This window comes from Strongylocentrotus purpuratus, unplaced genomic scaffold (assembly GCF_000002235.5).
Source record: "Strongylocentrotus purpuratus isolate Spur 01 unplaced genomic scaffold, Spur_5.0 spur5_scaffold_12, whole genome shotgun sequence".
NCBI classification, from domain to species: Eukaryota; Metazoa; Echinodermata; class Echinoidea; order Camarodonta; family Strongylocentrotidae; genus Strongylocentrotus; species Strongylocentrotus purpuratus.
Genome location: NW_022145597.1, coordinates 5,443,860 through 5,468,653, shown reverse-complemented (window position 1 = coordinate 5,468,653; position 24,794 = coordinate 5,443,860). Strand labels below are relative to the sequence as shown.

At 39.2% G+C, this 24,794-nt stretch overlaps 1 protein-coding gene across 2 annotated transcripts; it reads left to right on the top strand.

The window, feature by feature from the left end:
* Positions 1–825: 825 nt before the first annotated feature.
* On the top strand, positions 826–21,970 carry LOC754083 (F-box/SPRY domain-containing protein 1). 2 transcript variants are annotated; one of them, XM_011675587.2, is made up of 2 exons: positions 826–1,776; positions 2,377–3,348. In XM_011675587.2, the coding sequence occupies exons 1-2, from the start codon at positions 1,173–1,175 to the stop codon at positions 2,424–2,426; spliced, it is 654 nt and encodes a 217-aa protein (XP_011673889.1). In that variant the 5' UTR covers positions 826–1,172; the 3' UTR covers positions 2,427–3,348. The 2 variants fall into 2 exon arrangements, with proteins under 2 accessions (XP_011673889.1, XP_030837518.1); XM_030981658.1 differs by lacking the exon at positions 2,377–3,348 and adding an exon at positions 21,613–21,970 and having other exon boundaries at positions 831–1,745.
* Positions 21,971–24,794: the final 2,824 nt, after the last annotated feature.

The following is a 24,794-nucleotide window of genomic DNA, read 5'->3' as shown; positions in this document are numbered from 1 at the left end:
CAAAAAAGAGAATTACTTAAAATAATTTTGGTGTAAAACGATGTATATTAATAAGTTATGTTTGGCTCTTAAATACACATTAAAAATTAAAAATTCAACTTTTTACTTTCTTGGTTGGTACGCTTCGGAATCCTTGAAATATAGTGGATGCAGTATTTCTTGTTCATTGCAAAAAAAAAAAAACGCCCCGAAGTTTGGATACGGTAGGTGCTAATTTAGATCTTATTTGTATCGTCCTCCTCGGAAAACGAAATGAATCATCATTCAGCCCCATAATGGAAAAGGTTGCTAGCGCTCTCACTGAGCTTTGAAATTAAAAAACTTATAAAAAGAGATTCTCACTCGATCGCTACGCTCCCTCGCCAAGGAAACATTAGGCTGCAAACTCCACGCAGATGTAGTCGGGGGGGGGGGGGGGTTCTTGGTTGGTAGGTCCTCCAAAATACTCGTTTGAGTGTTAACTGGAGGTATGGATAGGGTGTATAAACAGGCCCGTAGCCACGGGGGAGGGGGGGGGCACAACAATTTCCAAGATCGGTTGAACTTTTTTAGTAGACCCCTCCCCAGGACGTCGATCAATTACAATATGTCCCCCCCCCCCCCCCCCCCCCCCCCAACCAATCATCAAACTCTGGCTACGAGCTCCATCGCTCTAGTCCCTATAGATCCGCCCATGACTTTATAATGTTTCCCGTTCAAAAAAGGAAGAAGAAAACAAAGCAATAAAGAAATACAGAAAATTAGACAATTAAAATTATCAGAAAACGTCTGTCCTTGACTTCTCCGTTCGATGTACATCGTAATGTATCGAGTGGTATGTCACACATGCACAGGAAGTTGAGCGCGATTGAGACCTCTCCGTAATGCAAGTTCTGTGCACTACATGCACTGCACTGAACTATGATTTGCAATACGATTTGAAGTTTTAAACCTTCTCGATATCTACAACTACAAGTACTTGGAAAGATGGGCTGCATGTGTACACTAAGGCTGCATTTATTTACGGGTTCCTGACTCTTTTCCACTTCGTGTTTGTGTGATAAATGCTGCAGATAGATCTAGATCTATTTATTAGAGGCTACGCCTACGGTAACCGGTAGCAGAGCGTAGCGTAGCACACATATAACCTGTATTAACAGCATACCGTATGCGAACCGGTAGTCTACAACAAGATGACAGCGGCAAATATACCGGTGCCTGTGCTGGAGCGGATATTTTCATATTTGGATTTAGCGGAATTACTTTGCTGTTCACTTGTTTGTAAGGGTTGGTACGATTGTCTTTACGATGAAAATAGCCCCGTCTGGAAAGTGCAATGCCTACGCAAATTAGCAAAAGACGCTGTCAATGGTAAACTTCTGCAGCATCTCCCTTCATACAAGTCGAGACTGCGGTCGTTCCACCATGCATTCAACCCTAATGACTGCTCCCGTAACATTTACATCCGACCAAACGGGTTTACACTGCACAGAAACCCTGTCGCACAGAGCACGGATGGAGCAAGGGGGAAGAAGGGCTTCAACGAAGGGAGGCATGCTTGGGAAGTATGGTGGGAAGGGCCTTTAGGAACTGTAGCCGTTGTTGGTATAGCCACCAGACATGCTTCAATGCAGTGCCAAGGATATGTAGCCCTTCTTGGCAACAATGACCAGAGCTGGGGATGGAACTTGGTAGATAATCTTCTTATTCACAATGGGGACCATCAAGGCAACTTTCCAAATTGCAATAATGCTCCCAAGTATGAGGTTAGTATTTTACTGCATCAATATATTATTACTTACTTACTTACTTACTTTAATCCATCGATGCTTGTAGGGCAATGCCTGTTCATCGATCATTGGGTTAAAAACATTTCCATCTCTCTTCGGGCGTAAGTCTTATCAAGTGAACATTTGTCTTTCATACATACATGTATGTTTAAACTGGATAGTGATGTGTGTGCATGGAGCAGAATCAGTTCTCAATTTGAATTTCTCTCTCCTTCGGGGTCAAAGACGGTAGGTAGATTCTTCCAGTGTTTGTCTAGTCTGTTTTTGAAGGAGTTTACTGAAGGAGCTGAAACTACCTCTTCTGGTAGATCATTCCACGAGTCAACCACTCTGTGAGAGAAGAAGAATTTTCTCACATCCAGGCGTGTGAATGATTTTTCCAGCTTTAGTGAATGACCTCTTGTTCTTTCTCCTCTGTGAAGATGTAGGAATTCTGCACCAGCATTGTATAAGTCATGCAAATACTTATAGACTTCGATCATGTCTCCTCTCCTTCTGCGATGGACAAGGGATGGCAACTTCAGTTTTCTCAGTCGTTGTGGGTAAGACAAGTTCTTCAGGCTTGGTACCATCTTAGTGGCTCTTCTCTGTACTGTTTCCAGTCTTCTCCAGAGCAGAGGGGTAGGTAGGGAGGTGGATCTTACAATCATTTGTTGATGTTGTGTAGACTAGACCCTAGTCATCTCTAAATTAGTAAAGAAAGGCTGATTCTCAATTCTGGTGGAACCAACATTGATGGATTAAAGTAAAGTAAAGTAAAGTACAGTAATAATAATTTACTTTCAGTTTCAAGAAAATTATGAGAAAAACAGATACAAAAAGAAAAAAAAAGAGCAGAATTTGGTGAAACTTGTGAAAAAGATGCAAATTTGAAGTAGATCACAAGCCATTCATGCTTTCAGCATCAGCATCAGTGAACGGAACTGAGAGAGGTGATCCTGTTCAAACTTCCGGTCGTTTCATCAAGTGGTGCTTGATTTTACCCTGAACTATTAAAATTCAATTTCACTTTTTTAATAAATCAGACGGTTTCAGAACCTTTAGTAATTTACAGAAGTTCTGGTGTCTGATTTTTCTTCCTTACTTAGACGGTAGACTATATTTTTGATTTTTGAGGAAAAAAGAAGCAAATTATTATCCTTGTGTACCTTGTGTTGCCTACATTGGAAATATTTAGACGAGTGTGTGTTGAATTTTGAGAAGTTTTCAAAATAAGATTAAGACCTTTGGATTATCAGGATGCGATGTTACCCGTATTCATTTATTGCATTTGAAAAAGGACATGTACAGGTATAACATAAATTCCTTTTTTTCCTTTTAGATTTGATTGTCTTACAATGAGTCTTTAACTGAGACTCGCAGACCTGGCTAAATGCCTTTGACATGTTCGGTACAATTGTACATGACCATGTACATGTCTTGCCTACTCTTAAAAGTTTCTTAAAAATTACCTAAGTGGTCAGCTGGAAATTACTCACATTATAAAGGTACACCTGTAATTGTCTGAACATACATGTATGTGTGAGGCTTTGTCTATTTTGGCCAAAGTTGACATGGATGATTAAATGGATTACCTTGATGAAGTTTTTTGGTTTCTTTTTTCTTCTTTCTCTTTTGCACCATGGTAGCTGAACTTTTGCTCAAGTTTAATTATAATACATGAAGTATATACAGGAAGTCACTCAAGTACTGTCTGGTGTACAAGATCATCCTATCAAATTCCTAATTTATTACTTAGTGCTCAAGCCTCAAGGCATATTAGTATGTAGACCGAATTTTCCGTCTCTTTCGTTCGTTAGCCTCTTATTGGGGTAGGGTCGGCTCTCTCTTTAGAGACGGAAACCGTCTATACACATTCCCTTGATAACGCCACGGCCATTTCAGGTCGTAGCGTTTTGCCCCCCAAATCCCCCAAAATGTCATTTTACCTCGTGCATATCCACATGTAAATTAGGCCTAGGCTATAATACATCGGTTCCACTTAACAACTTGACTGAAATAATCAGTTTAATAGTCCCTTTTTAGGAAATTATGGGTCAAAATCGAAATCCATTTTGAAAATCTTTTTCAACATGGATTTCGATTTTGACCCATAAATTCCTAAAAAGGGACTATTAAACTGATTATTTCAGTCAAGTTGGTAAGTGGAACTGATTTATTATAGCCTAGGCCTATTTTACAATATAACATGCACGAGGTAAAATGACATTTTGGGGGATTTTTGGGGCAAAACGCTACGACCTGAAATGGCCGTGGCGTTATCAAGGGAATGTGTATAGACGGTTTCCGTCTCTAAAGAGAGAGCCGGCCGACCCTACCCCAATAAGAGGCTAACGAACGAAAGAGACGGAAAATTCGGTCTAATTAGTATGGAGAGGAAACTGTCTTATAAGGCGTGTCTGCACTATCTCGAGATTGCCAAATATCCAGCTATTTGAACTATCCCGATCGCAAACTATCCAGCTAATTTGCGTCTTCATTAGACCGAAGTAGCAAATTAGCCGGATAGTTGGTCGGGATAATATCCCAAGATATCTCGGTCTAGTTTGCGGTTTTCCGTGTTTACTCGAGGTCAGTGGTTGTACTAGCGCGCTGAGCGGTATAGATCGCATGTGCGAACCGGAAATCGTTGTGCATGATGGGATCGGGATATTTGACTCCGTACTTCGGTCTAATGAAGACGGTCGTGAACTATCCCGCTAGTTCGGAAATAGTGGGATATTTTGCAAACTAGACCGAGATATCTTGGGATATTATCCCGACCAACTATCCAGCTAATTTGCTACTTCTGTCTAATGAAGACGCAAATAGCTGGATAGTTTGCGATCGGGATAGTTCAAATAGCTGGATATTTGGCAATCTCGAGATAGTGAAGAGGGGCCTACTGAGTGCTATCAACATGGTCTTTGTGATGATAATAGGGACTTTTAGATTTGCACGTTGACATATTGGACTGCTACGTAGCAGTCCAATATGTCGACGTGCAAATCTAAAAGTACCTATTCAGTATTGTAATTACGTGACAGTTTTAGTCTTTTAGACCATTTTTACGTACATGTACATGTAGGTAACGTTTCTCTACAAATGTGAGATTTGTTCAGGGTTGGGCGGTAAATACCGGTGGCGGTAATTACCGGCGGTAAATACCATCCGGTAAATAAGATGCACATCCGGTAAATATGTAAAAAACGGGAAATATGATTTTAATTCTCTATTTATTAATAATTTTACTTGTTTTTAGCCTCACAACTGAAAATATTGTTCTGAAATAATTAGCAGCACAACACTCATAGTAGAAACACACAAACAGATTTATAAAACCCTCACTGCATACATGTACACACCCAAACACATGGCATTTTGTTCATATGCTAATTAATAGGTATTCATGAATATGGTAATTAGCAACTGGGAACCAAAACCTTCATACCAAGTTACTTTTATTGTAAAGTTTAAGATATTTTAATAAAATCAGTGAAAATTTTAACAAAATCGGGCAAGGAATAAGGAAGTTAAAGCTTTTTGAAATGATTAGTCACTAGAGGGCGATATTCAATTTGATGACATCATTTGTGGACAGCTCTCCATGCCTTTTGGACATCAAATTTCATGTTTTTCCTTCTTTCTTGTGATTGAGATAATCTACTCCCCTGAAAGCAAGGTATAGCATGCAAAATGATATTCTGCTTCACATGTTATGAAGTCGGATCAAGAACACAAATAAATACAAAGGAAACGAAAGAATTGTAGTAAAATATAGCAGTGCAGCTCAAGTCAACAATCATGTCAGACTACATGTACATGTAGTTTTGTTCTTGTGTGAGTCTTGCAACTGGTGGCACCATTGGTTTTTCTGCACTAAACTACTCTTTCTGCCTTCCTTCATGTAGAAATTCCTGCATTTTTTTACAAGTGGTAAGTTGCAAAGTGAATTTCTCCCTCCATCTTTAACTGTGAAAGTGAATGTTTGAGAGCATGAATTAACCTCCCTTCATTTTTACCTGAGGTAGTTAGTGTTATGTGAGTTCACCCTACTTCATTGATTACTAAATATTTATCTTGTGTTTTTGAGCCTTGATTACTTCCTACAGTACATCAGTAATTTTGTGGATTCCTGCATTCATCCTTCATCAGTGAGTGAGAATTTGTACCCTTTTTCATATAGAACAGAATTTTTTTCATCAACTCATCACAGTCAGATTGCATGTATAGTCTGCCTTTGGCTGCTGTACATTACAGCATTCTGCCGTATAAACCTGCACCGCATACTCTACATAGTTTTGGTGTAGCAACATTGTACCAGTTGCAGAATCCACCCTCTTTCCATTATAGCTGCTCACCACAGATATTTCAACTGTCGAGTTTGCATTTTTTTCCATCTGCACTTCAATGGATACGCCAATTTGAGGTTGGGGCAGAGGCTTTCTGGACACCGCTATTAACTTACAGTTTCCTCCTTCCGGCAAGACTTGCGGGATCGGCCTTCATTGTTTGGGAGAGCATGTCTGCTTTGGACAAGAAGGATTTCAAGAAGGTGAAGACTAAGAGAAACTCTCCCAGGTTTTTGGCCGGACACAGTTTATTGACACATTCAAGTCTTGTATTATGGCCCAAACTCGCCAACCAGGTGAGCCTTTAGAAGTGTTTGCATCGGCCATTGCTTTCTTAGTAGAAAGAACTTTCCCATCTTAGGATAATGCAAAAGGTGGTGAGAGATTTCGACGATTTGTTGCCGGGGTAGACAAACTGCTTCAAGTGCAGATCCTCAAGCTCGGAGCCACCAGGCACACTATTTTGGTATAGTGGCAGCAGTAGATGATCAGGTTAAGGACAAGACACCTGCAGAGTCATCAGTCTTACGGCTGCTTCTGCCAAGACTAAACGATTTAGAAAGGAAACTGTAGGAGATGTCCTTGAAGTTTGAGACAGCCAACAGGCCTAGCGGATCTCAGCAACGTGGTGGCAGCCCATCAGGACGTGGCCATGATGGGAGAAACATGGGACATCGCGGTTCTCCATCACCAACCCGTGACTATCAGAAGTACAGATCTCCAGATCAATTTGCAAGACACAAGTCTCAAGATCAATATGCAAGACGTAGATCTCCAAGCCCTAATTGGAACTACATTTTCACCCTTACAAGAAAGGACAGTCACACAGAAATGCGGATGCATTATCTAGACGCCCAGTAGAGAGCCAAGTCACTCCAAGATCGACGGATCAACTACTCAAGCACACGATGACCCATTCACTGTGTAATGCAATCAAAACTCGCTCATCAAAATCACGACCATCACTGCTCTTGAAGATTCAACGAGGCACTCTGCACCAAATGTCCTTCATCCTAACCGTGGTGTAATTCTTGACAGTGATGTACATGTAGATGTACAACATGGACAGCAACTAGATCAAGACATCAGTACAGCCATCGAATGCATCACAACCATTTCAACAGATCTGTACATCTAGGTTTACACAACCCCCAGATTAGACGTGTGTTGTGGCAGTATCCCAAATTCATCCTCCAAGATGGTAGGCCTATACTCTACAGGAAGAAGAAAGACAAGCTTGGTATAAACCTCTCACTCTGACTCATTATACCAAACTCATTCATCCCAAGAGTACTCCAGAAATTACACGGTGACCCATCATCCGGACATCTTGGCGCACATCGCATGATACAGAGAGCAGAGTCAATGTGCTATTGGCCCTTCATGAACAAGGAAATCTTTGATTTCTGCAACACATGCACAGCTTGCGAGTCCTTCCGGTTACCAAGCCCTATTAAAGCACCAAGCACCCTTACGCCCCATTACCACTACTCGTCTTTTGGAGATGGTCTTTGCCGACATTGCTGAGCTTCCAATTACAAGACAAAGATTTTGCTACATACTCGTTAGGACTTATCATTTTAGCAAATATGTCAATATCTTCCCAATGAAAGATCAGACTGCTCCAACTATCGCCAAACATCTGTTTGAAGAATATGTGAAAGAATATGGTATTCCAGAGACTTTGCACACGAACCAAAGTCAACAGTTCAAATCAAGAACTATGGAGCAAATTGGGCATCAAAAAGTCTAAATCGATGTCCACCCTATCATCCCCAAGGAACTGTCATAGTCGAATGATGTAATCACACCATCAAAGATCAACTTGCGAAGTACATATCTCATCAAGGAGGAGAATGGGACCCTCAAATCAACACAAGCACTCCGCACACCTGCAAACATCACCTGTTCAACCCCTCCTCCTTCTTCATCTGGCAACACACTCCTCGAATACACAACCAACCTATCTGAGGCTCTGAGCAATTGAGAAAAGCATGGGAGTACACCATACAGAAAACACGACGCAACAAAAACAACAGAAACAACAGTTAAAGTATTTTCCTCATCAGATGATGGACAAAATTATGACATCCATGATGAAAGGATCAAGCGACGTGTCAATCATAATTGTTTGAATCTTCATCGAGCCAGAGCCCCACGAGCGATGTTGACTCCACTATCCCCACCAACCGCACTGCCTATGTCAATAGATGGGACTGAGAGGACCACGATACGGTATCCACCAGGTTCCCCAGCAGAAGACAAGACTGAGAGAAAGGTGCATTCACATCAACCTACTAGCCATGGCCCAGCCTATATCATGTGGTCAACTCGACCACCAGATCGCATCCTCCATCACCAACAGTTAGACCATGACCGACAGCCACTGTCAAGTTTGTCTGTTCTGCTACAAACCTCAAACCAGCCAACCAATTATAGCCACCAATCCAGGCTAAGTGAGTCAGCCCCACTCCAGCAACAACCTACACTGTAGGCCATCCTTGCCGACTTACCAAACTCACACGAGGTATTCCTCGCTGACTGGCCAACCCCAACTGAGGCTGTCCTTGCCGGTTGATCAACTCCAACTCAGACCCCAATATCAACGGAGGTCGATGACTCACCAAGATCCCAACCTTGCCCATCTTCATCAGCTGACCAACCCCAACCTATTAAAACCGTCCTCACCAGCTGGCCAATGGCAACTCAGATTCCACTACAACCTGAGGTCATCCGCTAAGAAGCCAGAACACGGTCTAGAGCAGCCGCAACAAAATGTCGAGGAGAATGAACAATTACGTAGTAGTGAACGCCTACCAGAAGATGATTCGGATCAAAATCATCAAGATACTTATTCGAGATATGGTTGACGGGTTGAAGTACCCACCAAGTTCCAGGATTACAAACTGTATAGACTTTGGAGAGCTAACGTTTGCAAATTTGATAGAATTGAGGGACATGCTGATTTGAACTTTTTTTCTGTCTTACAGTGTACATGTACTTGCATTGCTACATTGTTAGTGACAATATTTGTTTGTTTTATTTTTTGGAGGCCATTCTCGATATGAAATTGTGAAACTCTTGGACATTTTTTCATTGGATTTGTCAGTAAAGATAAGATCAATCAGTCAGTTTTGTAATGTTTATTTAGGATTTATCTAGAAATTTCTCCGTGTTCCTTGCTATGCTTGCATGTCGTAAAATATCTCCTTGGAATCGGTCAGTAATAAGTATCTTGTAGATACCTACATGTAGATGGAATTTGTTATCAAACTTTAAAATTTACCCAAAAGGCTCCATTCAGTGCAGGAAAATAGATTGTCTGGCAGGACAGGTGACCCCAACCTAGGTTGTCCTACTTTCAAAACAAATTGCAGAAAATGTAATATATATTTGATATAAGACGATCTAGATGAACATTCTGAGCAAATGCTGGCAATTGACTTACAACGTATATTAGAAGCTTTATACAGAAGCTTAAGCATCAGATTTCATAATTTGGGTACAGTATAATGTTTGTATTTCCTATAAACATGAAGGCTTCAAATGATGGGTAATCTCAAATGGTTCTTTTGAAGAAGAAAACTATAATTGCTTTATAGGGGGCATTGCATGCTTGGAATAAAGAGAAGATGGAGGTTGCTTTAATTCATGCCCACGTTGGTTATAGGACAGTTGTCATAATAAAGGTGGTGTCGCACCCTGTTCATACGTAAATGGATTTGTGTGAACTTTATCCTGTTGCTACATGATCCACTTCCTCATGAGAGGAAATGGAGGCAGGAATGGCTGATGTTGTCTAGCTAGAAGAAATTAATTCTTTCTTGAAACATGATTAACCTGTCGTAACATGCTCCTACATGTACTAAAGATAGACATGCAGTGATGTGGAAACAGTTGTATCTCTTAAGACAGACAGGGGATTCTAATTGCCTGAGCAAAGGAAGCTGTAATAATCACATGATATTGAGACAGTCTGAAATAAGACTAGAGCTCCCTCGACTGTTTGGGTAAACAGACAGGAAAGAACCAATTTTCTTATTCTGTCTGTTGATAGAAGTATGTGGCTTTGTTACAGAGTTTACAGTATAATCAACCAATTAAGGTACTTAAATCAACAGAGTATTACTGTTTCTTTCTTTCTTAAAAAAAGAAGAAATAATTGACAAGTGTTTCATTAGAATTCAATAGAAATGTGAGATTTCTTACAGGTTCAATTGTAGAAAATCTTTCAAGGTTTCACGTAATATGTGCCTTAAAGAGAAGGTTGAGTTCTGGGGAGAGGTGAACAATAGTTTGTGAGCGTTATCATTAAATGCAAGTGTCAAAGAACATTGGAGAAAAAATGTTCCCTGAAAAGCATGGCTTTTCAAATGCCTCCATATTTCTAAATATGACAAGTAACAGCTTCAAAATGAGGGCCGATTTCTATGCCACATGTTTGTGTAGTCCCATATAAATTTTTCTGTGTACAGTGTATATTGCTAGAACAAATTTCTTATTCAAAACTGTGCAGTACACACCATTACTTATAAGCTACATGATCAACTTTTTCTGATCAATTCCACACCGTTTCTTTCACAATGCAATTGCATGACCAGAACTCAACTACTGTATATCTTTAACTTCAGAATTTCAAATATCCGAAGTCAGATGGACTTGGCAAGTCTATCCCAAATATATCAAAATCGCACCTTGCACAAACCTTCCGCCACACTCTCAGCAGAACATGAACGGTCTGTGGTGGGAAGCTAGCAGGCTGGCAGTTTACCAGCGAGGCTACTGCACCAGCAGCAGATCCGCTGCACAAAAAATTACCAGGACTCTACATGTTCATGGTGGGAAACTGGCCTGCTAGCTATTTGCCAAAACAATGCTATCTAGATCGGCTGCTGGCAAAATGAAAATAACTGCGATCAAGAACATTGCACATGTTCTTAACTTGTCAATGAGAGAATTCCAAATTCTATTTGAGATGAAATAATAAATGAGAACAACAAACAAACCTCGACAGATCTCTAATGAGTAATGACTATACAATTATTACTCCATTTGACATTTTGTTTTCTTGATCCTTCGAGCCATTTGGTCATGCGCGAGTCGATGCAATCTGTGTATGACCGCATAAACGTGCCTACCAACAGGCGCATTTTCACGGCAAACATTTAGGCCTGGCCGTCTAGTTTTAGATGATCAACAAGCGCAATTGGTGGCTCTACGAGCTCAAATTTGCGCCCTGCACCCGCTTATTTCAAGGATTGATTAAGACCATGTTTGTCATTCATAAAATGCTGTCAGTCCAACCATCATCTGAATGTATGTAGTTTGGCCCCTTAGCATCTCTACCAATGACCCCAAGACTGGTTGATTTCAACCTGTGGATCTAACCATTCCATGATCCAAACTTTGTTTAATGTACATGTAAGTAGTATGGTTGTACTACAATACATATTGACCAATAGATTTGTCAGTCGGGTACCATTTAAAAGACTTATAATTTCAATCCATATGATGGCCCATGTAGATAACCCATTGACCAAACTTTTGGCGAAAGAAGTAGTGCTGTACATCACTACCAAAGAACTGAGTGTACAAAATTGTCCATTTGAAAGAGGAAGGGGTTGTTAGACCCAGTGGCGTATTGAGCAAAAACTTATTGGGGGCAGAAGAAAAAAAATCTGCATCACCACCAGGTGGCATAATGGGCAATACAAACGCATAAAAAAGTATAATTTACAAAAAAGTGAGAAAACTCCCTGCCCCCCCCCCCAGAAAATCATGTCATTTCAGCAAAATTTGTAAATCACTGGTATTGAATTAGAAATAATTTTATTTAGAGGGCAACTGCCCCACCCCCCATCATTAAGCCACTGGTTAGACCCTTCCCTACAAATAATCCATAATACCATTATCCAAACCCGTATACTGTACATTGTACAAATGAGTAAAACAAAAAATACTTCTAGTAACTTTTTTAAAACTAACTAGTTCAAATTCTAAGTAACTAAACATTAATTTGAATTTATCCAGTAAATTCTAATATTGAAATTAAATTTTGATGAAGTTTTGATACCAAAGGATCAGCATGCATGTACAATACATGTACATACATATCTGTAATCAAGGTGAAAATGATAGCTCACATTCATACATGTACTTATGCAATGATGAGGTTGTACACTGTCCATGCACGTTGTAGTAAGGGCCCTATGATTTTTTTGCTCTTCATATTTATTTGTATGAATTGTATTTTATTGCTCTCTGATATTATGTGAATTACTTCTTTACATAAGAATACAATGATGCAAGAAACTATTGAATGGATTTAGTGTGTATCCTGTACATGTATGTGCTCGACACAAATCTCCTTGGTTGTACATTTCTTATAATCTCTCAAATGTATGGAAAATAGTATTTGTGAATGAGCACTTTTATTATTATGAGCGCATCATAATGTATGATGATGTGTGACGAAGCCAGGTGCTGTAAAGCTACTATACGTGTAGTGTATCCTGGTATACCCTGTGGCCCTCTAATAAATCGACCTCGTCCAACGAACCAATTTAGATATAACGAGCCGTCGTAATCATGGATTAATGAGAGGTTTTTCTCCATTTCTCTCATCCTCCATCTTTCATTTCTCTTTCTGCACCTTTCTGTCTCCATCTCCTATCTGTCTTGGTATGAACATGTCTCTCTTTCTCTCTCTCTTCAAGCAATGGTAGTCATGGATTAATGAGACGTTTTTCTCCGTTTCTCTCATCCTCCATCTTTGATTTCTCTTTATGTCTCCATCTCCTATCTGTCTTATGTCTTTCCGTCTGTCTGTCCCTCTCTCTCTCTCTTTTTCCCTCTCTCTCTCTCAGTGGATTAATGAGATGTTTTTCACCATTTCTCTCACCCTCCATCTTTCTTTTCTCTGTCTACACCTTTCTGTCTCCATCTCCTATCTGTCTCTTTATGTCTTTTTCTCTCTCTCTCTCTCCCCCTCTCTCTCTCCCCCTCTCTCTCTCTAACTCTTTTCTCTCTCTCTCTCTCTCTCTCTCTCTCTCTCTCTCTCTCTCGATCTAGCCCTGGTAATCCTGGATTAATGAGTTGTTTTCTCCATTTCTCTTATCCTCCATCCTTTCATTTTTCTGTCTTCACCTTTCTGTCTCCATCTCCTATCTGTCTCTGTCTCTGTCTCTGTCCCCCCCCCCCCATTGCAATCTTCACTATCACTGTGTATCTCTATTTCTCTCTCTCTCCACCCCTCCCACATTCTGTGCTGCAATCTCTATTTGTTAGCTCCGGTACATTTAAACACATGCTTCTGATCTGGGATCAGTTGGAAACACATGCCACTTACCAGACCTAGATAATTGAAGTTATTTGATGTACATGTAGATTTATATGCTGTTTTCAATAATTTTAGAAATTAAGTTGGATTAATGCATGATTGGAATCAGTTAGAAATTATATAAATCGGAATGCGTTTTTTTTCCACAAAGCAGCTGTACGAGTACTACATCAGATTGCATGCAGCCATTCATATGTTAAATGCCAGTTTCACTATTTAGTTCACATGCTTACAAATGTGCATAGCAGTTTTGCATGCCTAGATCAAGGTGATTGCTAATGCTATTAACACGTTTTACAGCAAGACGTACTAAATAAAATGAACTTGCATTTTACCTGTAGCACATGTTTACCAAACTAGGACATGGTGAAATGCTCAAATACATTATAGGAAATGCATTGCAATTCTTTGAGCAGTAAAATTGGTATTTTCCAATTTTAGGGTGATCCTGGTTAGACACACTACATCTACAGTACCTATTTATCAATTACATGTTTTAAAGGGGCATTACTACGTGGGGGGGGGGGGGGGGTGACGCCCCCAATTAATATTTTCTGTCGACAAATCCACCTTTTTTAAAAAGGCTGTTGGCAAATCTACATGTAGCATGGTGATGACTGATGTGCACATTATCTTCTGTACCGCTGGTTGAGAATTATTAGAGTGTGCTTGCATAAAGACCCTAACTTGAGAGTAATCCAAACATAACCAATTGTTATCCTTGATTTGAGACTGGATTACAATGTATCTTGTTTAATGATTCAAACCAGAGGAATGTGTTAGGTTTAATGTGAATTTCAAATTTTGAACCAGCGCCCTGTTTCATAAAACTTATTATCAATAACAAGTTACAATAACTGTTACAATAACTGTTATAAGCTACTGAAATCGTGGCATTTGAGTGCCTAAGAGCCTAAGAGCAAATTTTTCGTAGATATTTTGCATTTGTTATTGATCACAAGTGTTTATGAAACAGGGCCCCCGATATATTGTAGCTTCCCTTAGGTACAAGCACTATCATGTAATTCTCTGTGGAATTGAATTATGCATCTACATCTTCAGCAGATGACCATTCCTTGAGGCGCTCAACCGTGTATAATCCTCCTGCACAGCATGATGTAGCTCTCTCTCTCTCTCTCTCTCTCTAAGCCTGTCTTCATCAGCTCGAGATTGCCAAATATCCCGCTATTTTCAGACTCGGGAGATTATCCCGATGCTCGAATCGCGTCTTCACCAGACCGATATGCTCATCACAAACTAGCTCGAAAAATAATCTTGAGATTGACGCATGCGCACTTCAGAGACATACATGTACTGTACGACCAGCGTGCGGATTTCAGCTTTTAACCGCGCTGTAAAATGTAAACAAGTACCGGCTGTGCATGCATGAAGCGCAGGTTAAAGCGTGCGCTACAAGCTCTATACACGGTAAACCAGAAATCATTGTGCATGATGGGATCAGGATATTTGACTCCGTACTTCAGTCTGATGAAGACTGGCGCAAACTATCCCGCTATTTGGGAAATAGAGGGATATTTTGCAAACTAGACCGAGATTTCTTGGGATATTATCCTGACCAAATATCCAGCTAATTGCTAATTCGGGCTAATGAGGACGCAAATTAGCTGGATAATTTGCGATCGGGATAGTTCAAATAGCGGGATATTTGGCAATCTCGAGCTGATGAAAACATGCCTTCTACGCAGCGTGCATCTCTGTATGGGCATACAGTTGTTTACTCTTCAGAGTTAATACAGAGGTGCTCCTCTCATTGAGCCAGTCAGGCACATGTAATGTGTGTTTCATCATCATCTACCTCTGACTAGATCTAGCCCATGTTTGTCCATACGACATAGGTTGCGTTTATCGACCAAATTTTTGGCTAGAATCAGGTTTCTCAAACATCTTTCAGGCAAATTTAGAGGGTGATAAACGCAAAGCCTTTTTTAAAGGGCTTTAGATATGGGCATATCTAAAGACGCAAAAAGGTGTGTTTTGAATGTGACATACAGCCAGAATCATGTTTCTGAGAGATCGATAAACGCAAAGCTGTTTTGAACCTCACCTACAAATAGGAATTTCCAGGCTAGTTTCCGGTTTGGAGAAATAGCGCTTAGCAGCTGCGAAGAGACAAGGACTTTATTGTGAATCGTGAAGAGTCGATAAATGCGACGTCCCGCAAATCACGATCATATAGTGGGGTATGATAGTGGGGTACGATATGTACATGTCTAGTGGCAAGCCCCGATAAACGCGCCCAGAGTGATCAATGTAATGTCTCAGTCACATCTTTGCGTATTTGGCTTGCGTATTTATGGCAAGCCGTTTTAAAATTGATTCCTATTTCTTGATATCAAGAAATGAATTCTTGATGCCAAGAAATGATTTTCTGTTGTAAAGCAATGGTAATTCTTGATATCAAGAATTCAATTCTTGGTATCAAGATATAGGAATAAATGTTAAAAATGGCTTGCCATAAATATGCAGCAATAATATATGCAAGCCAAATATGCCAAGGTGTGACCGAGGCATAAGTAGTTGCCCAGGAAAAATGAAAACTGGATGCATGCATTAATTGATGTTTTGGATGTTGACACTAACATACATTTTGTTACGCTACATGTACATGGCGATGTATTTCATACTTCATGCCTTGTTTACACATACATGTACTAATGTAAATTGCCTAAAATATTGCTGATGCAAAGTGAAACAGTTTTAGATGTAAATGATAAAAAGCAAGTAAAACTTAAGAAACACGCACATGTACATGTACATGTAACTTGGTGCATCCAATGCCAATACATGTGCTCTACTGATCTCTGTGTTATCTTTGTTCGAATTTGGCCATCTTACTTAGGATGCTGGGCTCCCGTAATTGTACACCTTTTTATCGTATACCGGTATTATGATGTAAGCAGTGTGACAAATGCATTACATTGCATTGAAATGCAATTTTGCAGAAAGTGTACACAGCAAGCTAGCTCACTGTGACTGTAGGGCTTTTGTAATACATTTATGTGTATCTTGTCTTATTCTAAGTTATTTTTTTTTCTTCAACAAAGTGATCTATCTTTGCTTATTTTGCTACTATGTTTGTGGTTTCACATTAAAGACAGTGCATTCATGAGAAACATCCAGCAGCTTTTCCCATATTTGTGATATAGGCCTATCCCCCCCTCTCTCTCTCTCTTCCCCTCTCCCTTCCTCTTCTCTCCCTCCCTCTCTCTTCGCTCCCTCCCTCTCTCTTCGCTCCCTCCCTCTCTCTCTCTCTCTCCCTTCCTCTCTCTTTTTTTCCTCTCTCTCCCTCCCTCTTCTCTCCCTCCCTCTCTCTTCTCTCTCTCCCTCTCTCTTCTCTCCCTCCCTCCCTCTCCTCCCCTTCCCCCGCTCTCTCTGTCTCTCCCTCTTCTCTCCCTCCCTCCCTCTTCTCTCCCTCCCTCTACTCTCCCTCCCTCTACTCTCCCTCCCTCTTCTCTCCCTCCCCCTCCCTCCCCCTCCCTCCCTCCCTCCCTCCCTCCCTTTCTCCCTCTGTCTTTCCCTCATATCCCCACCCACCCACTCACCCATTATCCTCTCCTGTTGTGTATGAGTAATGATCAAGATGAGCAAGCCAGGTCTGACTCTTCCCTTTAATTGTATTCTGTGAGTCAGTGGCTAACTGATGCATGCTTTAAACTCCCTTGCTTATCAATCAATGCCAACCAGCATCACAAATTGATTGAGAATTCTGAGAATTAGATATGACGATACCCTGGAGCATCCCAATTTATCACAAATGTGTTTGCATTGAATTATGGCACATTTGTTGCGCTAGACTAATTGTAGTTATAAGGTCCCCATGCAGTAGCCTAGAGACCATTTAGTTGGCAAGCACATACCGTTACCCTTGTCAGTCATTATGGGTAACAGAAGGTCTGAGCAGGGACATGTCCCTGGTCTGAGCAAGAAGACTATACAGAGACCACATTCAATAGGCCCTGTCTTGTAGCTGTATTTGACGCAGCCAGAGACTGACAGAGATAGGCTCTGCGATAAGACCCTATCAGATTAAAATAAAACTTTATATCAATGGAAAGCTGAATAAGAAATATTTTCCCTTTCAGTATTGCACAAAAGCAAATTAAAACCTCATTTTCTGCACCCCTCCAAATTAAGGGTCAACAGGGGTCAAATTTGTTGCAGTTACGGTGATGACATAACATATGGACCTGATTGGCTCGCCTTTTTAGCCGAAGCGATGAGCCATGCTTAATAAATGGACAGTCATTATGAATATACGTACTCCACATAAGATGATGTCATCAAGTAGCTTTTTTTTTAGGTCAACGACTTCCAATAGGAAGCTTTAGATTTCGAGTTTTCACTTTTCAGAGAGCTGTTACTCCTCTGACAGACCCTAAAATAGCATATAAAATAAGCACTGTACACAGAAAGATGTATATGGGACTACACACACGTGCGCGACACGTGCATTTCGTATCTCTCAACAGGTGAGAGATACACTAATTTACCAAATATATCAATTAGTAGGCGGTTTACCGTCAAAATTTTAATCATCATGTATTATTCAAAACATATTCTTTCACATGATTGGTAATAAAAGCTTCCATTTCATTTTTTGAAATTGGGGCGTTTCCAATACTGGTCTTTACCTTTAACTACGGTAGGCAGGGCTTATCATGAGCATACACTGATGATTGGCCAACTTCAAGCATTAGCTTCTTTATATGATATTGTTACCTAGTCTATGGTATGCATCTATTGGTATACGATGATTCTGTATACGTTTCCTTATACAAGTTTTGTTTGAATTCCTTCTGATCTAAACAGGCTATAAAACCTTAAGTATATACAGAAGTATAAACTATACTGAAGTATATATACCGAGTCATTGGGATTATACTTCACGGTTGCATTCCATCAAGGTAATTTGGTTAATAGCATTTCAAAAGTGTGGTGAGAGCGAGCGTGAGGTGTGAATATAGTCACTAGGTGTGTGTGCTTGACGTATACGTGTGCTTTGGAGTGATGTGACTACCAAGCTCTCAATAAACCTGTAATCCAATGAATGAAGGTGATACCGGTCATCCTACTAAAGCCGCTTCCATATCATCCGCTTGCTATCGTAACTGGGTTATTTATGGCATATTGTATGAGGGGTTGTGCTGACTAAATATCATTTACATGTACTCTGTTACCTGTACATCGAGATATGTGAGGTACAGTGTGAAGACTAGCATCCCACCCTCCCCCTTCCCCTTATAGAATTCAACCAAGAAAAATAAACCTCACTTTTCAGTTGATTTTGAAATGACTTTAAAATCTTGAATTATCATACATTTTGTTTCAACTTACTTGTCAGTAGGATTGGGGATATACCGGTACACATGTAAGTGAATACTGCACTCACAAGCCTCTGAACCTACTGTGGATGCTGGTATGACAAAATTGAAATGTGAGGAGGTTGTTTTTCATGGATGTGTGCTATACTTTGTAGGGTATGACTATGTGTTTGAGCAAGGTTGATGCATCATGTTCTCACATCTTGCTTGAAGGAGAACACCAGCAACTTGGACGAGAGACTAGAAAGAAAATCAAAAGCCAGTGCCTAGGGAGCTGCTGAAATCATTGCTGTGATCTCAAAGGTCCTTCAATCCCAATGCCAGAAACCAAATGGCTTCTTGAGTTACCCATCCTGGCCTATTCCCAAGTCCCAGCAGCCAGCTAAACATTGATTCTACCATACCTGTTTTTCTTTCATTATTTGCCCCAAGGCTTCACCATCAAAGTGAATCATGTTCTTCAAACCTCTGTCTTGTTTCAGCCTTGTTTAACATGTAAATGGTACATGTATGCCTGTGAGGCAAGCAAGCATCTTAGCTTCTGGTTGTGACTTGTGAGTCACAGGGCCATCACTCTCCCCTTGTCTATTTAATCACACACTTTGCTGTACGAAGGTCAGGTACATCCTATCAATGATTTTATTGCAGGATCTATCATCAGCATTCTCCATTAATTTTCTTCCAGAGGCAAATTTATTTTCATAACTTCGTATTTTTCACCCCTGTTCTTTTGTGAACCAGTGAATCCTTATTTTGAGGCCGTAGAGCTCTCTAGGGCAATTCCACACTAAACTCATCTCCACCTCAAGGCTGGTCCTATTTTCCGTCAATTAATCTATCTTTAAAAGCCAATCCAACCTTTGTACGAAAGCTGAAAAATAAGACGAACAGAATGGTGGAAGTTTGAAATAAATAAGACCAATAATAAAAACAAGTTATGAATGTTTGAAATATGAGATCACTCCATCTCAAATTGGCACTTTGGTCAGTTTGATTGTACGGATAACTTTCCCATTTGCAAAGTAGGCCTACAGTACAATATTATCATTAATTTATGTTTTTCTTTTAAGTGCATTCTTCCCGTTGGGGCACTACTCAAAAGACATTATGGATAGCAATGTAATTATAGGTCCTCTAAAAAGAAAAGACCCTCATAATTCATACATTTTGAAAAAATGACTACCTGTATAATAGTCATTTCTGTGTTGGAACAAATAGGAAAGTTGTCCGGCCCTTCGTCACATTGACACTGCCAATTTAGCGAATTTGAAGTGTTCACTCTGTATATTGATTACCGGTACAACTTTTTAATATTCATTCTGATTATTTGTCCGATTTTGTTCAAACTTTACCACTCTGCTTCCTTTTAGTTAGTTTATTCTTAAGGTTGGATTTTTCTTTCAGTAGGTTTTGGCAAGATGCATTGTTAATTTAGAATCCTGAACCATGGGCCATATGAATGCGCTTACAACCTCAAGATTGTCTGTGAGACTACATGTACATGTATGTAGTGCTTTTTGATTCCTAGTGTTCTAGGTATTTCACATTGCTGTCACCTGAATAAAGAGCTATACAATGTCAGGTTGATGGAGAATGGGTATTTTACTTTGTTCTGATCCAATCACTTTCTGATATCTTAAATTTCATGGTACAAAAATACTTTTGTAAAAATGAAATGAAACTTCTGTAAACATTTCATACGGGATGTAACCGTCAAACTTTACTGTAAATGCAAACTTCATTCCGGTAGGAGTTCGATATATATTTGAGTCACTTACATGTACTATCACTGAAAACTGTTTTTATGTGAGTTCTAAGTCAGGGATGCCAGTTTTCAGGCAAAAGCCTGATTTCAGGCCTTGGTAATTTATTTTCAGGCCATAGTTTAGGCTTTTTTGGTACAAAATAGCTCATTCTAGGTGATTTTCAGGCCCTCTGATCAATTCTAACTGGCATCCCTGCTAAGTACATGTAGTGACTAATGTACAATGTACTATGAATGTAAAGTCAAGTTGAAAATTCATATTGTAAAGTCAAATTAACCATGAAATTAAACGAACCCATTTTGTGTTACAAGTAAGGTGAATGCATGGCTCAATTTAGATGGCCATTTTCATAATTTATTTTCTGATTACTACTTTGTAATTGAGATGACAACCGTGGAGAATGACTAATACATCCAACAAAATTTGAAAATGGCCAAACCATGCGTGGTTATATTAAACTCCAAACCTTAATGGCATCTCACTTCCCCACGTCTCTCAGAACCAGGAGAGGATAAGGCAAGGTTCATTCAGAGTTCATATAACAATTAATTTACGGATCATGTGACCAACCGTTGGGTATGATCCGTTTACTAACATTCAAATTATGACATACACTTTCTTAAAGGGGAAGTCCATCATGATATTAGGTTAGCTACATGTATAATAGAAGCAGAAAAATTAGAGTACCGGTAAGAATTTTCTGAAGGGAAACTATTAATTCGGAGTTTTTTGATACAGGGCAAATGGGAGGGGACCTTGCAAGATACGTCACAGAGTTACCAATTTGTGTTCGATTGATCGCACCTTCAAATAATTCATAACTTTCTTATTTTCAATCATTGCATAATTTGTATAAAAATTGATGGGAAACGTCAGGTTTCATAAAAAAAATATATATACTACATATTAAAAACAGTGTAATTTGCCTTCATGTCATGCTTACACTGTATGCCCTTCAGGATCCCTATAATGCATTACAGATATATCTTCACTGTAACTATATTGATTTCACTTTATGTATTTTATTGATTTTTGCAAATTTTCTATTCATATCATTCGCTACAGGTCGGGGAGAAAATCCGTGTAATTCTTGACTGTGAGGACAACTACCTGGCGTTTGAGAGAGGTTACGAGTTCTTAGGTGTGGCATTCAGAGGTTTACCCAACGAGAAGCTGTATCCATCAATCTCAGCCGTGTATGGTAACACGGAAGTAACGATGGTCTACCTTGGGGAACCGTTGGATGGATGACCCAGACCAAGACCCTCCACCTTGCCGTTTTCATGAGAACACTTTCATTTAGCAAGATAGCTAGCCTACAACGATGTATATACATGTAACAATATACACTATAGATTTCTATATCAGTGTGTGATTGAAGAAAAATGGCCATTTTGGATGGGAAGTTGGTTATTTGTGGAAAGAGAATTGGAGATAACATAGGAGAAAAACACACAAGGTAGTAACACATAAACTATTCAGGGAATTATTGAAAGTTGCCTATACTGTAGACTTGTTCTTCAGTTACATTTCATAGCAATTAGCAAGAAATGAATTTGTTAGACGACCTTTAGAGTAAAATTATTCATACGAGGTTGAGAATGGATGCTATTAAGGCTCAAAATTACATGAAGATTATCTTTGTATCTGCATTATTCATCATTATTCCAATTACAGATTGCAATTGTTTTTTATCAAGAAAATGACTTGATTTATTCCTGCTATGCACCACAATCCAATGCAACTGTTTGTAAAGCATTTAAACGGTTTGGTTCTCTTTTATATCAAACTTTGAAAACTCCACTGTCCTTTTGATGCTGGGGGGGGGGGGGGGGCATTTCACAAAGCAATTTTTCAATGACAAATAAAAAAATCTGTGTCAAATCTGCTGATAACCAATCAGAAGCAAGGATTTCAGTAGCTTATAACAAAAACTGTCATTTGTCACTGATGACAAGTTTTGTGAACGCCCCCCCCCCCCCCCTGGTCTTATTTAGCCAGGGTCATATGAAATAGATTAGGGGTGAGGCACGGGGGCTTCAACTTACTGGCAACAAGCAATTATCATAATGTAACCAAATTTATACATTGTGAAGCGCCTTGATACATATTATTTCATTCACCAGTTACAAATAAATGTATATCAATAATCAGAATTCAAATTGCATACAGTAGTTGTAGCTAGGTTGGACAAACATTATGGTTCGACATACCTCCATGTAACAACACATAATACATGTATATGCAACTTGCATACTGACCATTGAAATACAATTCATAACAGGTGAATGTACTAAATGGTATTGAGGTACTTGAGTTTAAATTTGGTTCCAATACGAAAATAGACTATCATGGAACATGTATTTTGGTAAAAATAATCTGATATTTGGGCAGTCTGTTATTTGCTCATAATTTTAATGTTTTGTCAAACATACTTCTTTGTCAACATGACATTAAAATGCTACAAACATACTTCTTTGTAAAAATGACATTACAATGCTATAAAGCTATTAAGCGTGCCCAAAATTTGAAATTTTTACCCAAATAACCCATTTAGGGTTCACTCACTAGTAAGCTGCATTCTGGGCATTGACTGCTAGTTTTTCAGGTCACACCATGTCGGTTAAGCTCTAGCCATTTAGAGACTGTTAATGTCCCATTTGCAGGCCAAAAATATGAAAAGGTTAAATTCCAACGGTATTTGAAAGTAAATACTAAATTAGAACTTCCCTTAAAGGTAAAGACCAGTATTGGAAACGCCCCAATTTCAAAAAATGAACTGGAAGCTCTCATTACCAATCATGTGAAAGAATATGTTTTGACTAATACATGATGATACAAAATTTGCCGGGAAACCGCCCACTAATTCATATATTTGGTAAATTTGTTTCTCTCATGGTCTGTGAGAGATATAGGGTAGTCCCATATACATCTTTCTGTGTATAGTGCTTGTAACTTTATGAAGAATGGGCCAAATTTCTTATCATTTTGATGATTCCAGAACCTTGCAGATGCTAGATGCTAGATGATCAAACTTTTCTGATCGATTCCACAACGTTTCTTTCACAATGCAATGGCATGACCATAACTGGTCTTTACCTTTAAGAAAATGGGGGCTTGAAAATGTCTTTAAGTGGGAAAATAACAACTATTAGTTGTTGAATCAACTTAAGAGCTATAGAGCCAGTAAGTAATAGTCTGATTTTCAGACCATTATACCGAATGGCCGTACGTTTTATGCTGTGCAAAGATTCAATCAGTTTAATTTCTACAGAATTTGATGTTGGCTACAAAAGGGACATAATATCTTTAAATACCCCTAAACTTCATCAACTGGCATGGCACAGTTCTGAGATCACCTTGGGCAATAGTTAACTAATATTGACTGCTTTGAGGTTCACAAACTTCACAGTGAAAACAATTGCCCAAGGTGATCTGGAAACTTGACTGTGCAGTCTAAAGATCTACAGGAAGCTACAGTTTTAACTCAATAAGCAGTCAATATTTGTTTTCTTAGCAAAATATGCTTACAGTCAAAGTGTATTTATTTGGAGAGCCGAAGGAAATTCACCGCATATACCCATCATTAAATCCACACACAATTCATGCACAACCATTGTGTCCTTGCATTGTACATGTATTAAAGTAGAACTACACCAGCTGTCTGGACAACAGTTTGTGCTATACTGCCCAACAGTCTGTAGTGAATATCATGCCTGGAGTTTTGACCAATCTGAGACCTAGATTCTTCATAAATGGGGTATGTAATTTTAATGATGTCCCTCAAGGCACTCAATATTTGTAGAGATGGCAAATTGACAATACGTTTGTTTGTTGTTAACCTCACACCTAACCGCTTTGCAGCGATTCATGACAACAGCTTTTTCAGTATTGTACAGGTGTGGCAATTTATTATGACATTCTGATAATGATAATCATTAATAGTTACAAAACCAATTACAGTAAGTAGATATGATAATGATAAAATGGATGATATCTGTCCTGTAGTGAAGCTCATGATATTCTTGGAGCTGCAGAGTACATACATGTTTATTCTTTAAAGGGATAGTTGAGTTTTGTTTCAGAGGGCGCTACATAAAATAATTATTTTGTGAGATTTAAAAAAAAAAGTGTCATATTTGAAAGAACATAAAATTTAAATGACAAAATCATCTTTCTTTGATCGAAATCGGTTCAGAGATGGCTGAAATATCCATAAATATAACGATTTCTAATATTTGTGGTGC